Below are 26,976 nucleotides of genomic sequence, written 5' to 3'. Positions count from 1 at the left end.
CGCCCAGGGCAGGGCACTGATACAGCCCTGATAGTGGTGGCGGAGGAGGCAAGGTGCATCTTAGATTCAGGAGGATCCGCTGTTGTGATCCTCCTGGATCTAAGTGCAGCATTTGATACGGTGGACCATGAAATACTAACTCACCGTCTCACCAGATTGGGCATAACAGGAATGGCCCTGAAATGGCTTACATCCTTCTTAAATATTCGATCTTTTCGGATCTGTGAAGGCGGTGCACTGTCTAAATCTACCCCCCTCCAGTGTGGAGTCCCTCAGGGCTCCTCTTTGAGCCCTACTTTGTTTAACGTTTACATGGCCCCACTGGAGGAGGTGGTGGCCCCCTTTGGGATCAAAACAGTCACCTATGCGGACGACACCCAACTAGTCGTCTCGCTAACCCAACAAGAGGGATGTCTGGACAATCTCTCTGCCTGCCTTGCCGGAATATTCTCCTGGATGACTAGTTCGCGGCTCAAACTAAATGGAGCAAAAACGGAGATCATGCTCCTGGGCCATCACTTCACATCACTTCACATCTCTCCCCAAAGCCACCTGGCCCTCCTGTTTGGGTGAGTTGCCCGCACCGAAAAGCTTAGGGGTGTGGTTTGAGCCCGACCTAACCTTTAGGACGCAAGCACAGAAAGTCGCGAGCATTTGTTTCGGCCTGCTTCGAGCTGTGCAGAAAGTTCTTCCACTCCTGCCTCCCCAGAGCTGGCAATTACTGATTCATGGGTTAATATTATCCAGACTGGATTATAGTAACGCCCTGTTTTTAGCAGCCCCTGAAGCTACAATCAATATCTTTCACGGGTGCAGAACGCAGCAGCCAGGATGCTTACGGGAGCCTCAAGAAGATCTTCAGTCAGACCGGTCTTGAGAGCCCTTCACTGGCTGCCAATACGCGAAAGAATCATCTTCAAATCGCTATGTATCACCCATAAGGCTCTCCAGGGTAAAGGACCCCCGGTTCTCAGGAGCTCGATTTGCCCCTACAAAGCTTCTCGGGCTCTCCGGTCAGACTTCGGAAACCTAGTCAAGGTTCCCAGAGTTAGGAAGGTACGCACAGGGGGTCGCCGTTTTTTGGTAAATGCGGTAAAAAACTGGAATTCTCTCCCTAGCTGGATCCGTATCGAACCCTGCTATCTTAAGTTTCGAAAGTCCATTAAAACATTTCTTTTTCCCAAGGACCCCTAAGTAACGGTACCCTCTTCAGTTTGTTCTTTGTTCTATTCTGTTAGCGCTGGGACGCTTTTGGGCAGCCATGCGCTTTATAAATCAAATTTCATTTAATTTCATTTCATTCACCTGTATGTGCACACTGTGCGTATGTGATTAATCTGGGAAATAGTACACAATAGTGTATTCAAACGGTATCCTAGCTTATCTGAAAATAAATTAACATACGCTCGTGTGCAGTTAATAAATAACTGTAAATATCAAGGTGTTACAGAATATATAGCTGCCTGAGTGAACATGCACTCATGTGCTAATCAATAAATGTACCTCGGGAGAACAACGCTGGCTTTCTGGTTCTTTCAAAATGTACATAAACTCCAAAAGCCCAAGTATATCGCGCGTGGTGTTCCTGGGGAAGATCAGCGAATGAACTCAACTTAGCTTACGACATATATGTTATTGAATGAAGATTTAGAATATAAAAGTTATCCAATTGCTGGATCATAAGAGGAGCATCTTACAGTGTTAATCAAATAGTATCTAAATATTGAGATTTATATTATTGTGCAACTTTCCTTGGCGATACGTTATGTGTAAACGTTAACCTTCGTTTCATTACTATCGTGCGTACTTGATATTTGTAAGACTTTTGAACTGGAACTTATGGAGTAAACCAATGTCATCCATATTAGACATAGTCACATACCTGATAGGAAAGTCGCCGAGAGAATGTAAATGGACTCAAACCAGATAATATTGAAGCTACAGGACTTCTTGCTGCAAATAAGATTGAGACAAATGTGTCACAATTAGATCTATGTCCGTATGCGAGGATGTATGTAAGTTGAGGACTAAATATACAAATAAATCTCTCTTCTTACCAGAGATTCTGATTTTCACGTGTGCAAGAATTGCTCAACACTGTATGTTACTCCGTCTTGGATTCGGGCAGCAATGAAACGCGGAAGGATACCATACGGCTATAAATAAGTGCCGGTACCGAGCGAAGAAGGCAACCATCGGAATACCTCGTGTGGGAATTCTGGGGCTTGTAGTTTACATGCGCAAAAGGAATATGTGTCTTACTGTGTAACCTAAACGTCATACGAATCCCAGCTATGTGTTTTAGTGTTGTATGTAAAGGCAATCCTGTATATTGTTGTGAGTTTACAAGTTAAACATAGAGAAAGTATATACACATGATATTATGTCCTTAATTATCTTAATGCGTATAGCCCCTATCAATATCGTAACACATGATGTCATCATAAATATGCAAGTAAAACATAAGGAAGTAAAGAGATATATATAAAAGAAAAATGCATGAAATTTTATCCGTACTTGTTATGGTACATACAGCCCCTGTCTGTGTACTAACATTACAAATGAGAACAATATTATGACATGGTAAATCCTTATTTACGTGTTGGTCCTTGCTTTGTCTCTTGTCCTGTTATCTTGTTGAAATGTGTACGTATTAAAAAAACACAAGCAATTTTGACTTTATAGACGCATACATACTTATCAATTGTTGTCTATACATAATCTGTGTGACTTGCTAGTTTGCCGGGTGAAATTCTCATGCATTATCCACGTATTCTCATCAAAGACGTATATATCAAAAACAATGTATACATGTGCTTTTATATACCATTTCACTAATGCTTGAACATAAGACTATTTGGGAGACAGACTCTCTCCTACATTAAATTATTTATATATATGAAAATGAAATTCTCACCAAGGCAAAGAACTAGATGTAATTTTGTATTGCTTGCCATTTTGTTAGTTGATGACGTAATTAATAATCATGTGTATTGCTTAAAGTCAAGTTGATCTATCACTGATGTTTTAATCTTCTATCTCCCGTGTTCTATAATATGTTCAGGTGAATAACTTTGGGAGTGCGCCTCTATCCTCTAGTATTGCGACCTTAAATTGTGACATTCCCCCGGTCTAGCATGACCATTTGACCGCAAGTAGTGCTTTGGGGCACACCAGTAGGTGGGGGGAGGGAGCACTGACCCAGACAACAGAATAGTTTGATAAAGGCCGCTTTATTGGCATCAGGTGCACCCTGAAAAACACCCACCTGGCCTGTGCCGAACAAAACTAATGCTCACTAATAACAACTGCCTGACAGCCCCCCACCCCTAAATGGATCCCCAACATTGCAACCAAAATACAAACATCCACTCTGCAACCTACCCCCTACACACCAAACTGCAATGACCTCAGTGACCTCAATGATCTCAACCCCCACCTACCGAAACAGCCCCAGGCCTCCTGCAAATACCCCCCTTTCTTATTAGGAAAGCGCCACTAAGTACCAGCACCTGTTCCAGTGACACCACAACTCCTGACACCTTACCGTCCCAGTGCACCATCAGCCAACAAAACCCCCCATCAGACCAATCCCAACAAAACCCCATGCAAACCCCCCCCCCAAAAAAAACCCAGGGAGGGTGGGAGGGACAAAAACTGGAGCCTTAATGCACCCGGCTGCTGTGTCACTGCACCAAAAACGGTGGGCAGTGACACAAAATGTCCGGTTATATAGCAGACCAGCCCAAAACTAGCCCAAAAGGAGCCCAACCAGCCCACCCAGCCCAACCAGCCCAAAACGTAAAGCCCGGAGTGCTCCCCAGACACCCCCCCCCCACTGCCCCAAGCTTCCCCGGGGGGCAAGCCTCCCGCTGGTCGGCTGCCCCCCCAAATTCCCATTGGGGCACACCAGTAGGTGGGGGGAAGCACTGACCCAGACAACAGAATAGTGTGATAAAGGCTGCTTTATTGGAATCAGGTGCACCCTGAAAAACACCCGCCTGGCCTGTGCCGAACAAAACTAATGCTCACTAATAACAACTGCCTGACAGCCCCCACCCCCACCCCTAAATGGATCCCCAACATTGCAACCAAAATAAAAACATCCACTTTGCAACCTACCCCCTACACACAAAACTGCAATGACCTCAGTGACCTCAATGACCTCAACCACCACCTACCGATACAGCCCCAGGCCTCCTGCAAATACCCCCTTTTCTTAATAGGAAAGCGCCACTCGAAAGCCGTTTAACGACTTTCGACCCCGCCATAGGACTCCTGCCCCTTAGGGTACCTGAGCACCCCCAACGCTCCATCCAACGTCTCCTTCAACTGCACTATGTACAATTCCATGCCATACCTAGATAGGTGAACCCAATCCTCCCTGAAAAAATAGAATGCCCCGTAACTCAACTCCGGGTGCTCCATCCTACCTACCCCTTCCTTGGCACAGAAATCCCTCATCTCCCTGTTAATCTTCCTCCTAGCCCTATCAATAGCCCCTGGGCTCCCCTCCACACCCGCATGGGGATAAACTTGGACCAAATCACGTAGCAGCGCGCCCATTGCTTTTTGATTTCCTTCAGGTCCCTCTTCATTTGCTTGACTAATGCTAGCCCCTTACACTGCACCAGGTAATTTTCGCCCAAATGTATCACCACCACATACGGGCACCCCCCCCCCCCTGACCACTGTATTCAACAACGGCATTAACTCATGCCAACGCCTACCCCCCTTTCCCCTCCAATGAAAACGATACAATCTTTCATCCAGTCCCGAATTGAGTTTCCGATGTCTGTCCCACTCCGCCTGTTCTGCCCGTTTGACAAATGAGTGTCCCACAATGTACACATTCAAAACTGCCACCTCCGGCCCCACCATAGCACCTGCAAAGACACACATATCAGAAGGCGAAAATCAATTCAAAACCCCCCATCCGCCTCCCGCATCCTCACATACGTCCGGTAGCAGTCCGACTTCCATCTCCCCAGCCTCTGTATCTCCCCACCCCCTCCGTGCCGCCTCCGTCGCCACCCCGATCCGAAAGGAATGCGTCCCGAAAGCCAGTGGGTCCTCACCCATGTACCACAGGGCATGCCGCAGAACCCACAATGCCTGAACCGCCGTCACTCTGCCGCAGCCGCCACCTCCTCCCCTACACACCGGCTCGCCACCAGCCTCCTCCCCCATGCCGCAGGACACACCCCCTCCTGACTGCCTGGGCCCAACACCACCCAAGTCCCCACCCCCGTTGGTCCATCTTAGAGCGACGCAAGCGCACCGCCACCTCCCGCGCTCGCAATTCCACATCCTCCCACAACACCCCCCGCCCCCCTCTCACGCCCACCGACTCCGACACTCGGAATGCTCCAAAAAACAGCCAGGACATCAGGGTGGAAAACAATACCGTCTCGCCCCCATCTTTACACACCGCTGGCAACGCACCAATGACCCCCTCCAGTAAAACCACCGTGATGGGTCGCCGCAACCGCACTTTTGCACCCCTCTCCCTCTCCCACCCCTCCAGCAAATGGGTCCCCAGTTCCCCCGCCGACCGGGGGTACCCCCACCACAGCTTCCCAATTTTCGCCACCGCCGACAGCTTGCCCGCAATCGTCACCCGCGAAAAACCCTTGGCCATAAGCGCCAACATGAGCCTTACCGCGCCAGACAGAAGGAATTCCTTCCAGGCTTGCTCATACGCCTTCCAAGTAGAGACTGCTACCGACGCCTTCACCAGCTGAAAGACCCGGCCTCGCCCACCGACCACAGTTCCCTCGGGACCAGCGTCTTGACTTCTTCCGCTGCCGTGGCTAGTCCATGGAATCTCTGCCACTGTGAACGAGACAAAGTATCCGCAATGTCATTGTCCACCCCGGGGACGTGGCGCGCATGATACAGGATGTCATTCTCCAAGCAACGCAGCACAAACACCCTCATCAACTTCAGCACCTGCGGGTCCCGCGCCGACTGCCTGTTCACAACCTGCACGACGGACATGTTGTCCACCTGAAACAACACTCGCTTATGCGCCAGCTCCGCCACCCATACCGAGACCGCCACCACCAATGGAAACAATTCCAAAAAGGCAATGCTCCACCCCCCGCTTGACACTGCGCCGGCCACTGCTCCGCGCACCATTTTCCATCCCAGTACTCACCGAAACCACCACCGCCCGCCGCATCAGAGTACAGGGTGACGTCCCACTCCCAGTCCTCCGCCGGTGCCGAACCGTCCCAGGAACGCTCACCACATACTGAGGTACTGGGTTTTTCAGAACCGGTACCGAACCGGTAACCCAGCGGTGCCAGGGTACACCCAGAGACCTCGGGTACTTTCCTGATTCAGACCACAGAAACTCAGAGTCTTCTAGGTGAAGTTAAGGATCGATTTTATTGGCTGCAACCAAGAAACAAGCGTCCTAGAAGTACAACACACGGGATGTATATTCTCAGGAGACTGCTCAAACTTACAAAGTCAGGCTTCTCTTTTTATACAAAATATTGTGCTTTAGGCAAACATTCTTCGAATTTTAGTATACCATTCAAATATTTTCGCTACAAAGAAAAAGCAGAGTCATGATGACAGCCCACATTTCAGTTCGTCCAGCCCACAACAAATCACCCGGCAAGGCCCAACATTTCATCAGATATCGGTGGACCCCCAATAAAAATGGGCACCTCCCCATCATAAAGCAAGTGAGAGAGAAAAGAGCAGGGACAGGTGTGAGCAAGATTCGGTAGGGTGTGTGTGCGATGTAATGGGTTTATGGCCTGTTGTGCCTTGATGCTATCTTGTTCGGCCACTGGGAGAGGAACTGACCAAACAGGTTCGGCCTGGGGCAATGGTTTCAGCCTGCCCAGGTCAGAGAAAAGTCAATTAAGGTGTACGTGTCCTTTGGAATCGAATTTAGCTGTATTATAAGCCTATGTCAGGGCAACCCACAAAATGGCTGCCGTACACAAAATGGAAGCCAAGGGTTCAGAACGAAAATGACGATTTCGAGGTGAAATCGTCACTGGAATATGACGAAAATGCTTGTACATAGTGTACTCGTCATTTTTGGTCTTTTGATACTAAATTTGTCATGTTACGACGAAGTTTTATTCTTAAGTCCAGAATTTTCAGAACCACAAACCCTCCTTTTGCCCTTACATAGGCAATTTAACCTAATCTCATGCTAATCTGAGTCCAGGTCTATATTCCTAAAGTCATTGAGATGTTGCTGTAACATCATTCTAGTACTTAGCTCGTCTCTTGATACAGGTTTCCTTACACATGATGCAGCACAGAGGCCACATATTGCAGGAGCACACTGCACGCACAGACAGAACAGGAAAAGAATGGCTAGGACCATCCCAATGACCATCAGAATTTTCCATCCCCAGGCGGATGTCAGTTCCCAGAACCATCCCATTAAAGACCAATCTCCTTTATCCACATGAATAGATTCGGAAATCTTATGCAGTTTAGAGATGGCCTGGGTCGCTGTTGGAGCGTTATCTGGAATAAAAACACAGCAACTCGATTGGATCAATCTACATACCCCACCTCGGTCTGCAAGTATGACATCCAATGCGACCCTGTTCTGAAGGGTCATAAGTCGATCCGACTGGAGCTCAGCAGTCAAGTTACTAAGGGCACCAGCAGTTTCAATCACGGTGGATTCAACCACCCTTGTCAATTGCCTTATGTTCCTGCTGTTAGCCATCGGTCCCCAGAACGGCAGAAAACCCTTTACGAAGTCCCCAAATTCTTGTCCTGCAGTCTCTTCTTGACTCAAGGCACCTCTAACGATCCTTGTCTTGTGGTAATCTGCCGCTGCTGTGTAGGTGGGGGGCAACAGGAATGAAACAAAACATGTGCCCGAAATGTCAGGGGGCAACCATGTATAGGCTCTATCATGGCAGATGAAATAGGTACCCTTAACTGCTAAAAACGAAGGGGAAGTCTGGGCTGCAAAAACATACGTTTTAGTGCAGATACTCTTCCCTAACTGAGCTCTGGAATTCGTGCCATTACCTTGCAGACACAGATGACCCTGATGGGGTACAATCCAAATTGGGGAAGATCTCTTAGCTTGCTGTTTCTCACTCCATATCCGGTTACGTTCCATCCTATGTATACTAGTGTCTCATCTCTCGGGATAGTCTCATAAGAAATACCTTCCTTAATCATGTCTACTATACCCTTAACTAGAGCACTATTCTTAGGATTGTCTGTTACAGAACGTAGGGGGTAGATTTCATGTGCATATATGAACATTGTTCTGTATGCCCACACAGAACCATTGTGGCTGAAAGGCAGGACCAGATAAGGGATACCTTTATCCGTTGTGTGAGGCATAAGACCACACACCCAACAGTTAGTTGTGTTCATTACAACTTGGTGTTGGTGCAAGAGCTGAACAAAGGAGTTACTAATAAACTCTAATCTCCTAGCTGATTCGTGTTCAGGAAGGGGTTGAAAAGAGTGTGGGGAAACAGTAGAAGGAGGAGGTATAGGCGATGTAGTGGGTGCAAATGTTACTCGAAAAGAGAATAACACATAACTTATTAAAAATATCATCACACTGAATAACATGAAAATGCACAATATCAAAAAGCTTTTCTTTGTCATTATTTTACAAATCTTGTGTTTAAAGTTAATTTCCTTGGCAGGTCTCTCCATCTCGAGAAACTCCATCCTCTCTAAAGTGCTGCCTGCGATGGGAGGTTGTTTCTGCTAAGGAATGCTTCTGTCAGTCTAGGGCAACTCCCTTGGACCAACCAGAACTGCCGACCTAACGTCGTCAGCTGCACCCCAAAGACTTTGGGCAATCGCGGCCCTAGCAGCGGAACCCGGATGGCGGTTCGAAAAACAAAAATGAGCAATCCGCGCTTACCTGATACGACGAACAGCCTGGGCGGAAACCTACCCACACCACGAGGCGCTCCTGCCGGTAGCGCGGAACAGCTGGTGTGGTCCCGGCGGGGCCACCATGTCTATATGATGTGATCCGCGAATCCGCAGAGTGGCGCCCCGTCAGTGGGCATGGCCCACGTCAACCCCGTCGCATCAGAGCGTCAGAGTGGAAGCGCGTAATGCGTCTGGGTAGTGGACTGGCGCCCCAAACGTGGCGGCCATCTTGGAAAGGGGTTAATACTAAGGATGGATCATGAAAAGCCACACCAGCTGTTCCGCGCTACCGGCAGGAGCGCCTCGTGGTGTGGGTAGGTTTCCGCCCAGGCTGTTCGTCGTACCAGGTAAGCGTAGATGCGAAGATGTGCCCACTCCAATAGTGGACATTGTAACTTGATGGTTGGGTTTACCGGAGTGAGAGCTTGGCCAGATCCCTCGGCTCGGCTCTGGTGGGCGTTCCTTTGTACGCTGGATGCCTCACAGCTGTCTTCCCGTTTCAGGGCCGGGGGGGGGGTTTTGCCTGGCGCCCCTAGTTCTGTTACCGGCACGCGGACGGGTGCTGACCTCCTTGGCCTGTCCGTCTCCTGACACCCGTGCGGGGCCAGCGATCCTCACGGCCCTGTTGCGTTTTCAGCGCGGAGCTCACCTGCGTCGAGGGCTGACTCATGGGCCTGAGAGGAGGACTGAATTTGTTCTCTTTGGGTCTTCCATCCATTCACTTACTGTCCCCGTATTAGGCTGGTGGTCCCTACTCCTACTTGGCCTTTTTATGCTACCCTGCCTGAGATGAACAAACCCTGTTGGGTGCCTGTATGTGTTCCTTTCTTATAGGTGTTCCACCTCTCGAACTGCCCCACGGGAACAGACTGCGGGGCCAACTAGGGTTGTTCTTAGGGTAAGCATTGATCCAGTCATCTACTTATGCTATGTTAAACCTCTTCTCTCTATAGTTTTCGTTTTTTACTTTTACGTATCTGTATTGTCTTTACAGTGCCAGCCTCTCATTGCACTGCCTTAACCTAATGAGTGGTCCCATTACAAACGAGTGTGCCCACTATTGTGTAATTGAGACGTCACCCTGTAAATCTATGCTATATGGTGTATGGAGTATTTGTTTGGAACCTAGCTATTTGAAGGAATATGTAACCTAAAATGCTAAACTGCATTCCCTCTACCTGTTTCTTCTAGGTTCCCCTCTAGAGCAAGACCTGCTGGCTTGCTCCCTGATTGACCCAATGAGGTTGTATTAAAAATCTTTCTAAATCATTATTTATAATTTCACTGTGTAGTACCCAACACTTGAGGTCCTGAAGAATTGCCATACTGGCATGAAACATGTCGACCTTCCTAGAGGGTTGAGTAAGTTCGCTGTAAATCTAAGCAGTCCCTTTCTCCCCTCCCACCCCTTTTAATAAGGGAGTCAGCCACCCCAAATAAAGTTCATTGTGGACTGACTCACCTTCTTTTAAACCTCACCTATCCCTCACGACTACACTTATACCAGACCCCTCACACGCACGCAAAAATTGGCTGGAACAGAAGATCTCCAACAAAGAGCGCCTACGGCGCCCAGCAGACATTGCAGCGCCAGTCTGACGAGGAGCAGGAGACCAATGATGAAGCATGACACCTAGGTTCCTGGGTGTGTGAGGTCCCCTAGTTCCAACAAGGGAACACTGTGTTCCCTGCCTCTGTCCCATCTCCATCTCTTTACACCTCCTCCCTTTCTTTAGTTCTGGGGAACTCAGTATTAATTTGTTTACAAGTTGTCTGGACGCATACTTTGGACCCCGTTAAACATCGTCCACTTCTGGTTCCTTATTTTGTATTTAACTCTTTGTAATACCCTGCAGGATTTTTACGGGGATCAGGCAATGTCTGTTTAAGGGCCAAAACTTCAGCTCGCTTCCAAGGAACATGTACCCACACACGCTGAAAATGTGCTGGCACAAGTGGTGGAACATTATCAGGACCAGCTGCTTCTTCTTCCTTCCACACTGGAGGGACTTCCCTCATGGGGTACTGTCGCGCCTTTTTCCTACCGGATGCGTCATGCTCAAATAGTGATTGAGAAGTGCCCCCCTTACTCTGATATGACAACAATGTCTCAACCGCTCTCTCGACATCGGGACCTACGATCATGCCCTCTGCGAACTCGAACCGTACACGACACAACTTGGGCGGGTTGTATTCCAGATCATTGTCTTCCAAATCCTCACAGAGAAAAACACACATTTGTTCAAAAACATATCTCTGCTTCGGTGCTTCCCATTGACGGAAGACTTCCATGACAGACTCTACATCATACCTTACAGCGTCAATAACCCATTTATGCGCCAAACGATTCAGTAAATCTCTCTCTCGATAGTCAGGCAGTTGACTCCGCAACTGTCTTCGTTCTGTGTTAGGGGTCGTATTAGGCGACCCGAAGAAAGGTGAGAAAAGATTAGTAACAGTGTTGGCCATTCTCTGTCGAACGGAAGGAGAAACTGACGGAAGAACGGGGGGAAAAACAGGGTGAGATAAGGCAGGGGCAGAGGAAATAGCAGAGGGATCATTAGGAGAAACAGAAAGTGCACTAGGCAAATTCGTGGAAAGCACAGGTGAAGCAGATGTGATCGGTGGGCCTTGAGGAGGCTGCACCGAAGGAGCAGGAGCCAGCTGAAGAACAGCTGGTGGGTGCTGTGGAGGAACAGGAGGCACAGGTTTCACAACTAAAGGTTGCGGAGGTGCCGTGGCATTTTGCGCGTAGGGGGGGTGGCGAACTTAATAAATGCGCCATTAACGGGTCTTTTTCAAGCTCTTTTGCTGCATCTTGCTCAGGAGGCGGCAAAACTGGGTAGCATTTATCTATTACCATTTTACGTTGCCTGTGCAACTGCTCGCTCATCTGTTCTTCTTCACTGTCTTTAAACTGCATAGCAGCTTGCATTATCGAAATTCCCCCTTCTCTCTTATTTTTCTTCGCTAATTTAATTTCCTTCTGTTTGGCTTCCTTACGCCATAGGCGGAAAGAGTCAAACATTGCCGGCCGGGCTTTCTTCTTAAAAAGTTTAACTTCGAGGTTATCTAAGATTTCTGTATCAAAGCTACCATATTGGGGCCATTTTTAAACACCATCTTTTCTGGTGTATTTGATCCACACTTCATTGTATGTGATGGGGCCTACTCCATGTTTCACATACAGTTCATAAGTTGGAGTTCCAATCGGAGGAACCGGACACGAGTCCTCCAATCGGGAATCCCTAATATTACAACCAAGACAAAACAAATTTCCAAGTCTGCTAAGACAGGCATCTTCGCTCTCTAGTCTAGCTTCAAACTTCAAAGGATTATCGATTACGATATTTCTCGTGAATACACGAGTCCTTTGGTTTTGGAACTTGCAAGTTCCAAAAATGATCTCAAAGGGAATACCCAAACTAAGACCAACTGGACTGGGAGACGCTCCACTTATACTTAACTGAGATATCGATGACGTCACCAGAAGACTCGTCTTATCGTTTCGCTCTACCAAACTTCAAGGGTCCAAATCAGGGCGATAGCCAGGGCAGCAGTCCTTTGTAGCCGTCGGGAAGCGGGGAACCTCGCAGCAAAGACTTTCGGACCACGTCGACATGCAGGGGTCGATGAAGTGGATGGCCTTCCTCCAGAATTTTCACACGAAGCTCCTCACGAACCTCTGGCTGGACCGGAACCGCTAGTATCCCCCCATGTTGGGCGCCAACTGAGGTACTGGGTTTTTCAGAACCGGTACCGAACCGGTAACCCAGCGGTGCCAGGGTACACCCAAAGACCTCGGGTACTTTCCTGATTCAGACCACAGAAACTCAGAGTCTTCTAGGTGAAGTCAAGGATCGATTTTATTGGCTGCAACCAAGAAACAAGCGTCCTAGAAGTACAACACACAGGATGTATATTCTCAGGAGACTGCTCAAACTTACAAAGTCAGGCTTCTCTTTTTATACAAATATTGTGCTTTAGGCAAACATTCTTCGAATTTTAGTATACCATTCAAATATTTTCGCTACAAAGAAAAAGCAGAGTCATGATGACAGCCCACATTTCAGTTCGTCCAGCCCACAACAAATCACCCGGCAAGGCCCAACATTTCATCAGATATCGGTGGACCCCCAATAAAAATGGGCACCTCCCCATCATAAAGCAAGTGAGAGAGAAAAGAGCAGGGACAGGTGTGAGCAAGATTCGGTAGGGTGTGTGTGCGATGTAATGGGTTTATGGCCTGTTGTGCCTTGATGCTATCTTGTTCGGCCACTGGGAGAGGAACTGACCAAACAGGTTCGGCCTGGGGCAATGGTTTCAACCTGCCCAGGTCAGAGAAAAGTCAATTAAGGTGTACGTGTCCTTTGGAATCGAATTTAGCTTTATTATAAGCCTATGTCAGGTCAACCCACAAAATGGCTGCCGTACACAAAATGGAAGCCAAGGGTTCAGAACGAAAATGACGATTTCGAGGTGAAATCGTCACTGGAATATGACGAAAATGCTTGTACATAGTGTACTCGTCATTTTCGGTCTTTTGATACTAAATTCGTCATGTTACGATGAAGTTTTATTCTTAAGTCCAGAATTTTCAGAACCACAATGCACAGATCCTCCTTCATCCCCACCGACAGGCGCACATGGTGATGAGGCAAGGTCAAACCGGACAACCCAAACCCAACCGCCGGCAGAGCGTTCGGCCCGCCTGTACCACTCGACAAGCAAAATTCAGATGCCCCAACAGCACCTGCACCTCCCGCACCGTCACTTTCCTCTTCGCCAGCATTCATCCACTAAGGCCAACATAGCCGACCTCTTATCCTCCGGTAGGCGTGCTTCCATGGCGACCGAGTCGAGCTCAATACCGAGAAAGAACAACACCGTACTGGGACCGTGCGTCTTCTCTGGTGCCAGGGGAATACCAAAATCCCCCAAACCGTTCAGCTGTCGCTGGCAGTCCGCCTCACCGGTCCGCCCCACCAGGAAAAAGTCACCCAAGTAGTGCGTCACTGACTCCGAGCCTGTGCGACCGGAAAAAACCCACTGCAGGAAGGAACTGAAGCGCTCAAACAACGCGCACGAGATGGAGCACCCCATAGGCAGCGCCTTGTCCACGAAAATGAGACCATCAAACTGAATCCCCAGCAACTGGTGATCTGCCGGGTGGACCGGGAGTAATCGGAAAGCCGATTTGACATCACATTTTGCCATCAGTGCGCCCCTCCCCGCCGCTGAAACGAACCTCCGCGCCACATCAACCGACGAGTAGGTTACCGACGACAAGTCCGCCGAAATGTAGTCGTTCACCGACTCCCCCTCCGGCCAAGACAGGTGTTGTATCAGCCGGAATTGCCTCGCCTCCTTCTTGGGCACCACCCCGATGGAGGAGATGATCAAGCCCGGCAGCGGAGGCTCCGAGAAGGGGCCCACCATCCTGCCCTACCTGACCTCCTTGAAGAGCTTCTCCCGCACGATGCCCTTGTGCACATTCACCGACTTCAGATTGTCCGCCCAGCGAGCAATCCGGGGGCCCTCATAGCCCAACTGAAAACCCTCCCGAAAACCGTGCCGCAGCACCGCAGCTTCCTCCGCCCGCGGATATGCCGCCAATGAGGGCTCCATCTGCTCTAGCTTAACCGGCATACAAGCCTTTCCCCAAAGCTGCCTCCCCCCCCGCCTGCCACCTTGCCCCCCCAGATTGTGCACTTCCTTGGGCAGGCTGCTGTCCCGGGGGGCCCCTGACCCCCCAGCAACGCACCACTGGGTGACACCGCCCGCATTTTGAGCACTCGTGCCGTAAACGTCATACCGTCCGCCTGCACGTTCCTTTATTGAAGTCCCAGCAAGCCCGACCGTGGCCTGGCCGCTAGACGCAGGTGGGGCGGGCCGCAAAGGGGGTCGGCACCAGCGGCAAACGGCTGGCAGTATAGATGGTGCGGCCGAACTTGGCCCCGCCCATCGTCTGCTGGTATAAGTCCGAGCCCAGCTCCCCCCATTGCGCCTCCGGGTCGGCTGCCATGCGCGCCCGGAACTCCTCGTCATAGTGTGACCACGCGAACCCGCCGTAGGTCACCTGTGCTCTCCGCACCACATCCATGTATTTGAAAAGCGCGACGGACCGATCCGGAAACTTCTCACAATACACACTTGCGTATATGAGGAAAGCCGCCGACCAGTTGTCCAGCGTCAGGGGCACCTTCGGACGTCTAGCCAATTCCTGCTCCTCCTCCTTAGACCCCTCCTTTGACGTCAATTCCCTGTGCAGTAGCTTCAGGATGTTGATGTACTCCCCTTTCCATATCTTCTCCTTCGTCGCTAGCGAAAGGTGCGCCCCCAGCGGCTTAGTCAGCCCCATGTACGGCAACTTACGCACCGGCACAACACAACTCTCCTTCCCCCCTCCCATCGCGCCTTTTGCGCCGACCGCCGCCGACCTGCCACACACGCCTGACCCATCGCCACCAACCGCCGCGCCGTCCGTACCTACTCCTGCTTCCTGCACGTACCTACCTCTCACTAGCCGCCACCCGTCTCCCCCCCTGAACCTGTCCCCACCGAAACCTGCATGCAGCGCCACTTGCCACTCCCCGCTCCATTTCCCACCTTACCTGGTGTCAAGGTCGGCGTCCTCGCCGGATCCCTCCGCCTAACCAGTGGAGCTGAGGGGGCCGTCACTCTGGGCACGTCCTGCCGTGCCGGCACCTGTAACACACTGCCAATAAAATTACTCACCCCCCCTCCTCCCGGATCTCCCCCTCCTCCTCAGATTCCCCATCTCCACCATCCACGCACCCCTGGCCACCCCCTAGGGTTTCCAGCTGGCTCAACTCCCCCTTCTCCCTACACACCCGCATCAAGTCAACCAAATCCACTCCCCCCTCTTGCCCATCTGCCACACTCGCACCAAAAATGCTCTCCTCTACCGCGCAGCGGGACGCGCAGATGGGACGCCCTCGCTTAGCCGGAGTCGTGCCTGAGTCCTGCCCGTCTGCGCCCGTCCGCGCTGAGGACGGGCTGCCCTTTACTAACGTGACTTCAGGTATGTTAACTCGGGATGGTCGCGTATGTTATTCATCCGCGATACTCCACTCACTGCGACCCTCTGCCCCTACTTTTTGTGCCCCTTGTATTCTGCCGTGTCATTACTTTTCATGTTCCGGCTGTGGTTTCACTACCGGCAAAATGCAGCTCTCTAAAACTCAACAGTACATTAAGCATTGTAGGGGGAAAAGGAAGCCTACGAAGGGTGGTATTTCTCCTCCCTCTCTGCTCCATTTTTGGAGCTTAAACTGTAGATCGCTCCCCAAGAATAAATTAGACATCCACGATTTCATAACCGAGGAATCTCCTGATGTCCTATTCCTGACCGAGACCTGGATACATGCCAGTTCGGGTCCAGACATCGCCGCAGCTATTCCCTCCAATTATGTTATGCTACATCAGGATAGACCCTCAGGTAAAGGGGGTGGAATTGCTATTATTTTTAAATCCACCTACCAATGTAAACTGGAAGCACTACATCTTCCAGGTAGTGAAGCTGCATTGTTTCAACTTACGATTAATCCCCGACTGACGCTTTCTGGCCTGTTAATTTATCGGCCACCGGGGAATGCTGCTTCTTGGATTCCCTTACTTGTTGATTGTCTATCAGCAATACTTTTGAAATCAAAGAATTTCACCATTCTTGGTGATTTAAATATTCATCTAGATGATGTCAACAATTCCCTTACTAAATCTTTTCTTTTTGATCTTGAGGTTTTTAACCTCAAACTTTGTAATACTGGAGCTACTCATCTGGCCGGTCATCTTTTGGACCCAGTTATTTCCACTCTTTCATTTGACTGTACTCACTTGGCACGCCCGCTTGTTTGGTCCGATCATTATGCTGTACACTTTGTGCTACCGCCCGGTCTCCATATAGCTAGTGATTATGTAGAGGAAACAAAACCTTCCTATCGATGGGACAGGATTGATTTAGCTGCTTTTAATCTGCATCTGACTGAGACAATTCCTTCTCTCATTAACACTGAGCAAAATTTGAATGCCCCCATTTCTAGGTGGCTAACAGATGCAGTATCTGTTCATGCCCCTCGTTCTGGCAGTAAATTTCGATCCTTGCGTCCCCCAGCACCTTGGTACTCGGATGAGTTAAAAATCCAACGTGTTAAATGTAAAGCCTTGGAGAGGAAGTGGAGAAGGTTCTATTCCATTCCCTCTAAAGTGATTTACAAGGATGAGCTAAAAGCTTATCACACCAACTGTAAACGTGCCAAAGCTCTTTACATCACCTCTACAATCACTTCAGTGCAGAACTGTCCTCGGACTCTTTTTGCTACTGTCAAGAAACTTACAGGTGCTGACACTGTCCCCGCGTTGCCGGCTTTAGATGGTATACATTGCAATGCCATTGCGGACTTTTTTATATCAAAGGTTCAGGGCATCCATCAATCCCTAGCCTCCCTTCCACCTTCTACTGACCCTTCCTTACCTGGCTTTTGCTGTAATGCCTCTGTCCCTCCCACTGAGTTTCTGTACAACTGGAAATTATTTGACGATGTGTCCTTCCTGTCATGCTTAAAAAGCATTAGGTCAGGCTCTCCTCGGGACCCTGTCCCTATGAAGATATTGAAACAACTTGACCTTGAACCACGTAGATTCCTAATGAGGTTACTCAACATCTCCCTCAGTGAATCCCGTGTTGAACAGGATTGGAAACATGCCATGGTCGTTCCCCTACTAAAAAAATCTGGTGCAGACATTACTAACCTGGCCAACTTCAGGCCTATATCCTTGCTGCCAGCTTGCTCCAAAATACTGGAACGCCATGTCAACATCCAGCTAAACGAGTTTGTTGAAAATACGGGATATCTTCATTCATCCCAATCAGGCTTTCGCGCCAATTATTCCACCTAATCCGCACTCCTAGGGGTGACTGAGCGACTCCGACACGGTATTGATAGTGGTGAGACCTTTGCGCTTATCCTTCTGGATTTAAGCGCGGCTTTCGATACCGTGTCGCATTCCATTCTATTGGAGTCCCTTCACTCCCTTGGTGTTGCTGGATCTGCGCTTGCCTGGGTGACCTCATTTCTTAATGAGCGCACATTTCAGGTATTTTCAAACAAAGCTGAATCGGCGATCTGTTCATCTGCTTACAGCGTCCCTCAGGGGTCTATTTTGAGCCCTCTGTTGTTCAATATTTACATCAGACCCCTCGCTACTATCGTAGAGGACGCCGGTCTGTCCATATACTCATATGCAGACGACACGCAGATTGTGTTTTCCTTGTCTGGCAGCAGGGTTCAGGACACCTCTGCCCTTAAAATCGGCCTTTCTCGTGTTGCGGCCTGGATGCAAGTCAATCTGCTAAAGCTCAACGGTGATAAGACTGAGGTTATTATACTTGGCAAACATAAAGATCTGTGGGGCCCTAGGCACTGGCCCAGTGATATGGGTCCACTGCCTACCCCCGTGCCAGTTGTTCGTAACCTCGGTTTTCTAATCGACGAGAAACTCTCGATGCGACAACAGGCAACTAAGGTTGCTGCAATCTGCTTTAATACCTTACGCTGGTTGCAGAAGATCCTATGGATGTTGCCTGAGTCTACTCGAAGAACTGTTGTTCAGGCCCTTGTAATGTCCCGTATCGACTACGGCAATATGCTCTATCTAGGAGCCGATAAAGCCACAATTAATATACTCCAGGTTGTACAGAACTCAGCTGCCCGCCTTTTGTGCAAAATTCCACGAAGAATGTCTGCAACGCAAGCCCTGTGTGACCTTCACTGGTTAAAAATCCCTGACCGTGTAGCTTTTAAAACCTTGTGTCTTCTGTTTAAGATCCGTCAGGGTTCTGCCCCCACTTACCTGCACAATCTTGTTCAGCCATATCAGCCCAGTCGTCCTCTCAGGTCATCAAATAAAGCCAACCTTGTAATTCCTAGAATCCGATTGGCAAAAATGGGAGGTCGCTCATTCGCCCATTTGGGGCCGAAGATGTGGAATGCTCTTCCGTTAACGCTAAAAACAGAGACCAATCTTTTTGCTTTCCGCAAGAAGTTGAAAACTTTTCTGTTTTAGTATGGTCACTGTTCTTGCTCCTTCCCTTCCTCAGCAATTACCTGTTTCTCTTCTCTAGTCTGTCCCTGGCGCCGGGAAACCCATTACGGGTAGCTGAGCGCAATATAAATTCAATAAATAAATAAATAAAAGAAGAAGTATGCGCATCCACAAGCATCCCCCTGCCCCCGGCGGCCGTAGCGACCCTTCGGGGGGTGCCGGCGGAGACATCTCCCGCCTCCGTCCGTTGCGGTCACCTGCCAGGTCTCTCGCTGGAGCTCGACCGCTCGTACTAGGCAGAGTCGGCCCATCCTCTCGGTGGTGCGGAGCCGCATGCTGCTCACCCGAGCGCCTCGCTAACAGCTCCTGCCAAGGAACAAAGGTGGAGTCCAGCATGCCGGGGTGAAAAAACCCGCCCTCCCCCCACGTGCCCCCCTCCCCATGCACCACCACTCCCCCATCCCCGCGGCGCCCCCCGCCCCCATCCTGCCGAGTGACCACCTCTCCGCGCCGGGATCCCCCCGCCCACAAGACCCCATCCCCCTCCCAGTCCCAGCCCACCGGCCCCCGCACCCCCCAACCCTCCAACCAGGCCCCGCACCCCCCCGTTGCCCACCCCAGCTCCCCCCCGCCACTCCCCCGTCTCCCCACCCTTCTCTGCCACTCCCCCCTGGCACGCCACCCCCCCACCACTCCCCCTCTGCGCCCGCCCCGGCGATGGAGACCTGCTCGGTCCCACTACGCCCCCCCTCCTCTGATGAAGATGACCCCCAGTCCTGCTCGGTGTCCCCCCTTCCCCCCCACCCCCCATCCCCACCTCCTCCGGTTCAGACTTCTCAATTAACAGCGGGACCCCGCCCCCCCAGCGTCCTCCCTCCCCCCGCCTGGGACCCCCCGCTGCTCCTCCCGGGGGCCCACTACTTCTCCCCCAGCACCCCACCCCCCCACCAGCAGCCCCAGCACCACCCCCTGCCCCCAGTACCATGCCCCCACCAACCGCACCCCCCTCCACCGCCATCTCCTGACCCACAGGGCCTGCACCCACCCCCCCATGCCCTCCCACCCCTGGATCCTCATCTTGGGCTGTCCTTCTTTGCACCCCCTCGCCTGTTCCCCCCAGCCCCTCCTCAGGCCTTCTTCCGCAGCGCATCCTTAGCTCGCTTCCCCCCGCCCCTCGCTCCTCTGCCCCCCCTCCCGCTACTTGAAGCCGACCACGGTCGAGACCGCGGCGGCTCACAGGCCAGTACTGCTGCGGCGGCGCCGTTGGCAGCGCGCTGCGGCGGCCTTACCTGGAGATCGGGCCGCACCAGGTCCATGCGGCACGCCTCTCCCAGAAGCCGCAACGCCTCGGTCACCCTGAGGTCCTTCAGCGCCGTCATCCCCTCACGAAAACCGCCGCACTTCGCTCCACTACCGCCAATAACCGAGCACTGGCACTAGCCTCACACGCCCGCCGCGACACACCTCAGGCCCACCCGTACAAAAACTCGAGCCTTAATGCACCCGGCTGCTGGGTCACTGCACCACAAATGGTGGGCAGTGACACAAAATGTCCGGTTATATAGCGGACCAGCCCAAAACTAGACCAAAAGGAGCCCAACCAGCCCACCCAGCCCAACCAGCCCAAACACGTAAAGCCCGCAGTGCTCCCCAGACCCCCAACCCCCCCACCCCCCCCACTGCCCCAAACTTTCCGGGGGGGGGGGGGCAAGCCTCCCGGTGGTCGGCTGCCCCCCCAAATCCCCATTGTGCTTTCAGGTGCTACACTTACCTAAAACTTTTCTGTTCCCTTTCAAGAGGATTTACTCCAGCTCTTTGCTGAAGCAAATGTCCAATTTCACAGTGGGAAAGGGTGAGAGAAGAGTTGGTGAATGCCCACAAACCTCTGAGTTGGTGGGTGTCAACAAACTCAAAATGCAGTTGACGCCCTGATTTTCCCACTCCATACATGCGTGTGGGGGGGGGGTTTACTCCTGTGTGATTTGCAATTGCACTGTGATGTACAGCTGCACAGTAGTATGTTTATGGATTCAAATGGCTTTGTTCATTGGTCCGTGGAGTTCTACTATTGGGTTCGTGAAAAGCAAATACATTTTCAAATAAATAAAACATTCTAACAGCTTTTACATTTTATTTTCCGTAAACAAACAAGCATTTAGTGTGATGTAAATTTGGATTGGTGCTAAATTAATTCGTACTTAGGTTAGTTTTCTGGGTAGGTCGCGATGCCTACACAGTGCTGTGTCTCCTCTTGCCTCCCCCTCCTCCCCTCCGCCTGTGATCTCACATCCTCCCTCCAGGCGGCTCTGCAGCTCGGTGGATGCCTTTAGGCTTCATAGCAGTGAGAGACACCAGTGTCTTATCTCTGCCTGAAGCCGGGAGCAGCCTGCTGTCACATACCAGCCAGCCTGAGAAAACCTACCGCGATCAGCCCGAAAACAATGGAGAGAAGGTGCTCCCTGGCATCTGCCCTCACACACGGCCTGCTTTTATTTCTGATCCAGATAACTGCACCTGCAACAGCCGACCTCCACCAACTCAATGATGCCATCAGGCACAGTGACACAGTTTCGAATCCAGAGGAGACTTTGGAGGTTCTTAATTCTTCGGAGGATCTGCCCATTCAAAATGTGTCATCTCGGCTGAAAGTGTTTTCCCTCGATTATCACCATGTGCGGGACCCCTTTGAGATCACCCTCTGGATCATGCTGGCCTCCTTGGCCAAAATAGGTAAGAGAACGCTTACTATTTGAAACGAAATGCGCATCATCCAGCCGAGTGAGTGAGTTTGCAGTATGATGCATTTGTTTGACGGGCATTTGATCAATGGCTAGCTGCTGCTCCTTTCGCTTAACAAATATAAAGTCTGCTTGAAAGATGTCAAATCCATGAGTTATCCCTCGCCCTTTGTAAACAAGTCACGCACAGGTTGATATTAATTGTTGGCAATAAACAGCCCCGTTCATGATGTGACTTAAATTTCTTTCGGACTACATCAGCTGAAATGTCTGCAAACATGAGTGGTCTCGGGTTACTGCAGACATATACGAGCTGTAGACAGGTGCTCAATCACACGTGTGTCCACGAGTATGCAGCTGGTCTCCTGGGGGCTTGCTTCCTCGGGAGACTAGTGTCCAAAGGGGGCACAGTGCAGTGCATCGTGTCGTGTGTCTCACTGATGCTACATAAGAGTCCACTAAGGAAGTAACTCTGCGTGTGAGCACTAGCAGCTACAATAAACATTAACGCTTGCATATTAATCACTAATTTAACTTTAAAGAATTGAACGAATAGTCTTCATTCTTACTATATTTAATGGATGTTAGAAATTAATAAAGAGTTGCAAAGAAAATATATATATTTAGTTCGAAAAATTCACCTATGGTTATCAAACATTAATGAAGACAAAATGTTATTTCGTACACTTCAAGGGTGATGGATTATGTTTAAATGCTAAAATATAAATTATCGGCATGCGATATGCGATCAGGTGCTGGAAACAGCCATTGCTATTGTCTGTTTAAATATTTCGTTTTATGGTTTTGTTGACCATAATCTGGGCTCCGTCGAGCATCTCAGCGCTGTACAAAAGGTTGACTATTGTGGAGTTGTGCAAAGTGGACGAATACGTGGAATTGATAATGTTCATTTTATACCTTAATAAGTACAGTGAATAAAGACTCGCTTCCTAGTAGCGAGTTTTACATTCTACCTCATTATTTGTTACCGCATAAATATATTTAATATGACGTTGCTCTTTTCACGTCATGCAGCCTCAGCACATCTCAATAAAATCCTACCATCAGAGGAGGTTACAATTGTATGTGACTAACACCTTGTCAAAGTACCCCGTGGCTCCCACATACCTCCCACTGCCCTGTCAGCTTTGCCAATGGCTGTGGGATTTAAACGCTCACTACTGGCATCTGCAGTTATCTACATGCATGAGTTAAAATCCTGTCAAAGCTAACTTATTATACTAATGTCGATACATACAGTGCGTCATTAAATGGAGTATAGTAACACCTGCTATCTAAAGTGTTTAGAAATAGCAAACACAAATGAGTATTGCTTTAAAATGCTACTGAAATGCTCATTGGCTTTGAATGCATTTGGTGAATTTCTCACTCAGTTTGAAACAGAGGACTTCGTTCTTGTCCATAAGAACCTTACAAAGGGGGGGGGGGGGTTCAATGGGAGTAAGTATGCGCACCTTACATTTGTGATATCTAGAAGGACAGTGTCAGGGGATAAAAAGGAAAGGTGGCTGAGAGACAGTCCAATGGTGATCACTCAGAAGATGACGTTTTCTCTCCGCCTTCGATGACACCTCAATTCTGCTCCTTGATCAACAAAGAGTAGTCACAGGCCGCGCCTCAAAGTCACTGGCCGAGTCAAAGCCAATGTCCTTCTCAGTGGAGGGCAGCAAGAAAAGGCGGGAGGAGGAAGCCATCATTTGACAAGCTATGGACAATCCCACAGCCTTTGGCGAGGGAAACCATCACTTAGATGTCCTGCCCCAGCCCCGCCAGTTTAGTCATACCACAGTCACCAGATAGTGAGACAGCTGGCCTCAAAGCAACCATAGATTGAATCCAACAATCTGAGATCACAGGGGCATTGGGAAGAAGGGTGGGAAATAGAAGAGCTGGAGGCAGAAGGTGTATGGAAGTTAATTTACTCCATAGAAGCAACTGGGGGACATAGTCTCAAGGATTTATCACAAGTTAACGGCATGTTATTGCAGCCAAAGTGGTGAAAAATGTATCGTCCATTCACAAGCTGGTGAAAACTGCCAATATCACCAGTTTACCTGCGAGAGCAGCCGTAAAAAACTTTGCCATAGATGACCCCCCACAATTATCGCTAATGAGATGCAGAGTAGGCGTTCCCGTGCAAAAAGCCACTACAACACCATTCCACAACATTCTCAACGACCAGCCAGATCGGCGATAAGATCCCAAAACAGGCAACAAGGTGCGTTAGCAGCAGGAAATTAACACCTGCTCTGACCTGGTGTTAAGTCAATCAATCAATCAATCATATCATTTGTAAAGCGCACTGCTCACCCGTGAGGGTCTCAAGGCGGTGGGGTGGGGAATGCTGCTACTGCTCGAAAAGCCAGGTCTTGAGGAGTTTTCTGAAGGTCAGCAGGTCTTGGGTCTGCCGTAGGTGGATAGAGAGGGTGTTCCAGGTCTTGGTGGAGAGGTGAGAGATCTGCCGCCGTAGGTTGCTCTTCTGAAGCAGGGGACTGTGGTGAGGGCTGATGGAGCGAGATAGAAAACAAAATTTTGTTTAAACTCGCAAAGTCACATTTCCATAACATGAATAAAATTATTAATGATTTGTGATATGTCGTGCTAATACAACCTAGATTAAACTTTACACGTGGGGGGACTAACATGTGTGCTCATAAACGTGCATAAATGTTGCATCTTTTTGTTCGTGCAAAATAATAAAATAATTTATTGTTTTCGTTTTTGTCATTACTAACTGCTGCATATTTAAAATAAGCATGTGCTTGTTTTGCTTTTTCTCGTCTGTGTGATGTCATTTCTACTATTCTAGGTGCATATGGGTCTCATTGAAAAACGGAGACTGGTAAATATAAACGCTGCTTTATTTGTTTGCAATGGCTAGGTAACATTTTGATTAATCGGGTGGGTTAATTATTTAGTAAACCATGGGGTGGATACAGAATATACTTTATTTCTTACATTAATACTTTTCTTGTGTTTGTTTTATACTAGAAATCATAAGTTGCCTGCTTTTGAGGCCTAACTATTTGAGCCGCACAAAAAGAGCTAATTCATATTTCTGCAGAAAGTCACGAGACGCCCATTCTGAATTAAAACGTTTATTGAAGCTGCATTCACAAAGCAAAAACTGATGAGCTGACATCATTCTGTCGGACATGGCCAAGGTCGAAAGTGAACTTTTTGTCAGTCCTTAACTTGGCATCCGCGGAAGTTGCACTGTAAGACTATGGAAGCTGCGAGGATGACTTAAAACAAAGTTGCAATCGCAGGAAGCCTCTGGCTTCACGTGGAAGAGACAATGGTCTTTGTAAGACATGATTTTGTGGAACTTTTTAAGAATCGGGTGACATGTCACTTGTCACTCTCAGCCAATGGGACGTCGAGTATTTCTGAAAATTTTCCTTTGCTAGTTTAGTTAGCGTAGAAAGGTATAAAAAGTCATGCCCTTAGGGTTGGGCTGGCTGCTGCTTTCTGACTTTCCGATGAGGGTGATGTGCTGCTGGACTTTGCGTGGAGCACGTAAGAATCCTCAAAGAACTTTACTTTAATTTCTGTCTATTTAGCTCAGTTAGGGAAATAGGTTTTAGAAATGCTAAACTTTATATAATTTCTTTAAAATTGATTCCATTGCTTAAATTGTATTTTTCTCATATTTCTTACCATCATGCTTGCTTTATTGCTAATAAAATTCATTTATAAAACTTACAACTTATATACCATAATCTAGAAAATAAAATCTTACTTTTGACAAACAAGCTGGTCTTGGTTATTTAGAAGTATAGGTTACCTTTAGCTAGATCACGTCGCCTATAGTGGTCATTTAAATGATTGGGTTTTTATTCTAATGACAATATTCTTTCTGCAAATGTATAAAATGTTTATAGTTTGTAAATAATGTGTATATAGATTTATTTGACCACCTGATTCAGTAGGCCCAAAAATATATCAGGTTCATAAATGGGTCCATGTATAGTTTAGAATTTTGTTTATAGGTTATGAAATTGGGTAGCGTAGTTTATGATATATTTTCTATAGCCCGCTGGATCAATTATCTGGTAGCAGAAATTGATGGTTGCTAAGCGGTAACCAAGGTAACATGTTGGTTGCTAAGGATTGCGTCATGGTATGCAAATAGGATTGATGTTTTAACACTTGTTAAGTTTGTTTTTCGTGCCTATCTGTAAGCTATACCGGTATAGATTGTGTGGCGAGAAATTAGTCACGCAAGCCATCTGTTCGTTTGTAGTGATATCGCCGAGTATCACAAGAGGTATCGCCGTGTACCATAGTGTTGTCGCCGAGCAGCACAGTTTTAGGGCTAGGTCTGATTCTTGTATAGTGAGGATTTTCTAAGAAATCAAAGCAGCATGAGAATAGGGACAAAGTGCCTTCCATAAAACTCACTGTGATGAGAGTATTAGTTATATCCGAGCTTGAGTGAAGGGTAAAATTAGCGTCGGTGCATGATTATCTATAAACAGGTTAGAGTCCTGTACGGGTACATGTTTCATATCTATAAACAGGTGAGAGCCCTGTACGGATAACGTCGTTATTTTGCTAACGGTGCATGATTTCTATAAACAGGTGAGAGTCCTGTACGGATTTCGTGTGTGTTTGAATTTAGGGAATTTTCCGTGTAAAAGTGCGAGTTTGAATTGTATTTTATGTTCAAGTGGAACTCTTAGAACTTTCACTTCGCGGTGGGTTCAGAGCAAAGCGAGTTCATAATTATACGTGTTAGAAGGGTGGGGTAAGGTTACTCTACTGACAATTGAATATTATCCTTAGTGTGAATAGCGCCGTCTATTCCGAAGTGTGGATACTTGAATGTATGTAAACTATCCTAATTAGTGAAACGAACAGATGTTGTCTTTATAAGTCATTGTTAAGAATTAATTTACACTGAAAAGTGTTCTTAAAATGGCGCTGTGAAAAGATTTTGTGAAGGAGGGGTAAGCGCCAGGAGTGAGAAGCGAGAAACCGCAGCTGCTGTGTACGTCACAGAGCCGCGCTGGGATTGGGTGACCTACGTCACAAGCTGTATTCTGATTGGCTCCTGAGTCTCTGTCGGCCTGTGAGCTGATTGGTCCTTAGGAAAATCTCCAAAATTATTGGTCGAGCTGAAAAGTGACGCAGCTCAACTGCCGTTGGCTTGTTGGTGTGTTTCGCGCACGGATTGGTTGTTTTGCGGAACATCCCGGAAATATTTTACGAACGATTTTGTGAATTAAATTTAACTTTTAAAAATGAGTTA

The 26,976-nt window shown here is 48.7% G+C and overlaps 1 protein-coding gene across 1 annotated transcript in view; it reads left to right on the top strand.

The window, feature by feature from the left end:
- The first annotated feature begins 21,318 nt into the window (after window positions 1-21,318).
- The window catches only part of LOC144827705 (sodium/hydrogen exchanger 2-like), a 621,902-nt gene continuing 616,244 nt past the window's right edge, over window positions 21,319-26,976 (top strand). The window contains exon 1 of the mRNA XM_078685917.1: window positions 21,319-21,693. Coding sequence (XP_078542043.1) covers window positions 21,405-21,693 — 289 coding nt within the window. The 5' untranslated portion in view covers window positions 21,319-21,404. The remainder of the gene's footprint in view (window positions 21,694-26,976) is intronic.

The sequence above is a fragment of the Lissotriton helveticus genome, chromosome 4_1 (assembly GCF_964261635.1).
Source record: "Lissotriton helveticus chromosome 4_1, aLisHel1.1, whole genome shotgun sequence".
In the NCBI taxonomy this organism is placed as follows: Eukaryota; Metazoa; Chordata; class Amphibia; order Caudata; family Salamandridae; genus Lissotriton; species Lissotriton helveticus.
The sequence above is the reverse complement of the archived record's forward strand: the minus strand, read 5'-3'. Positions and strand labels throughout refer to the sequence as shown.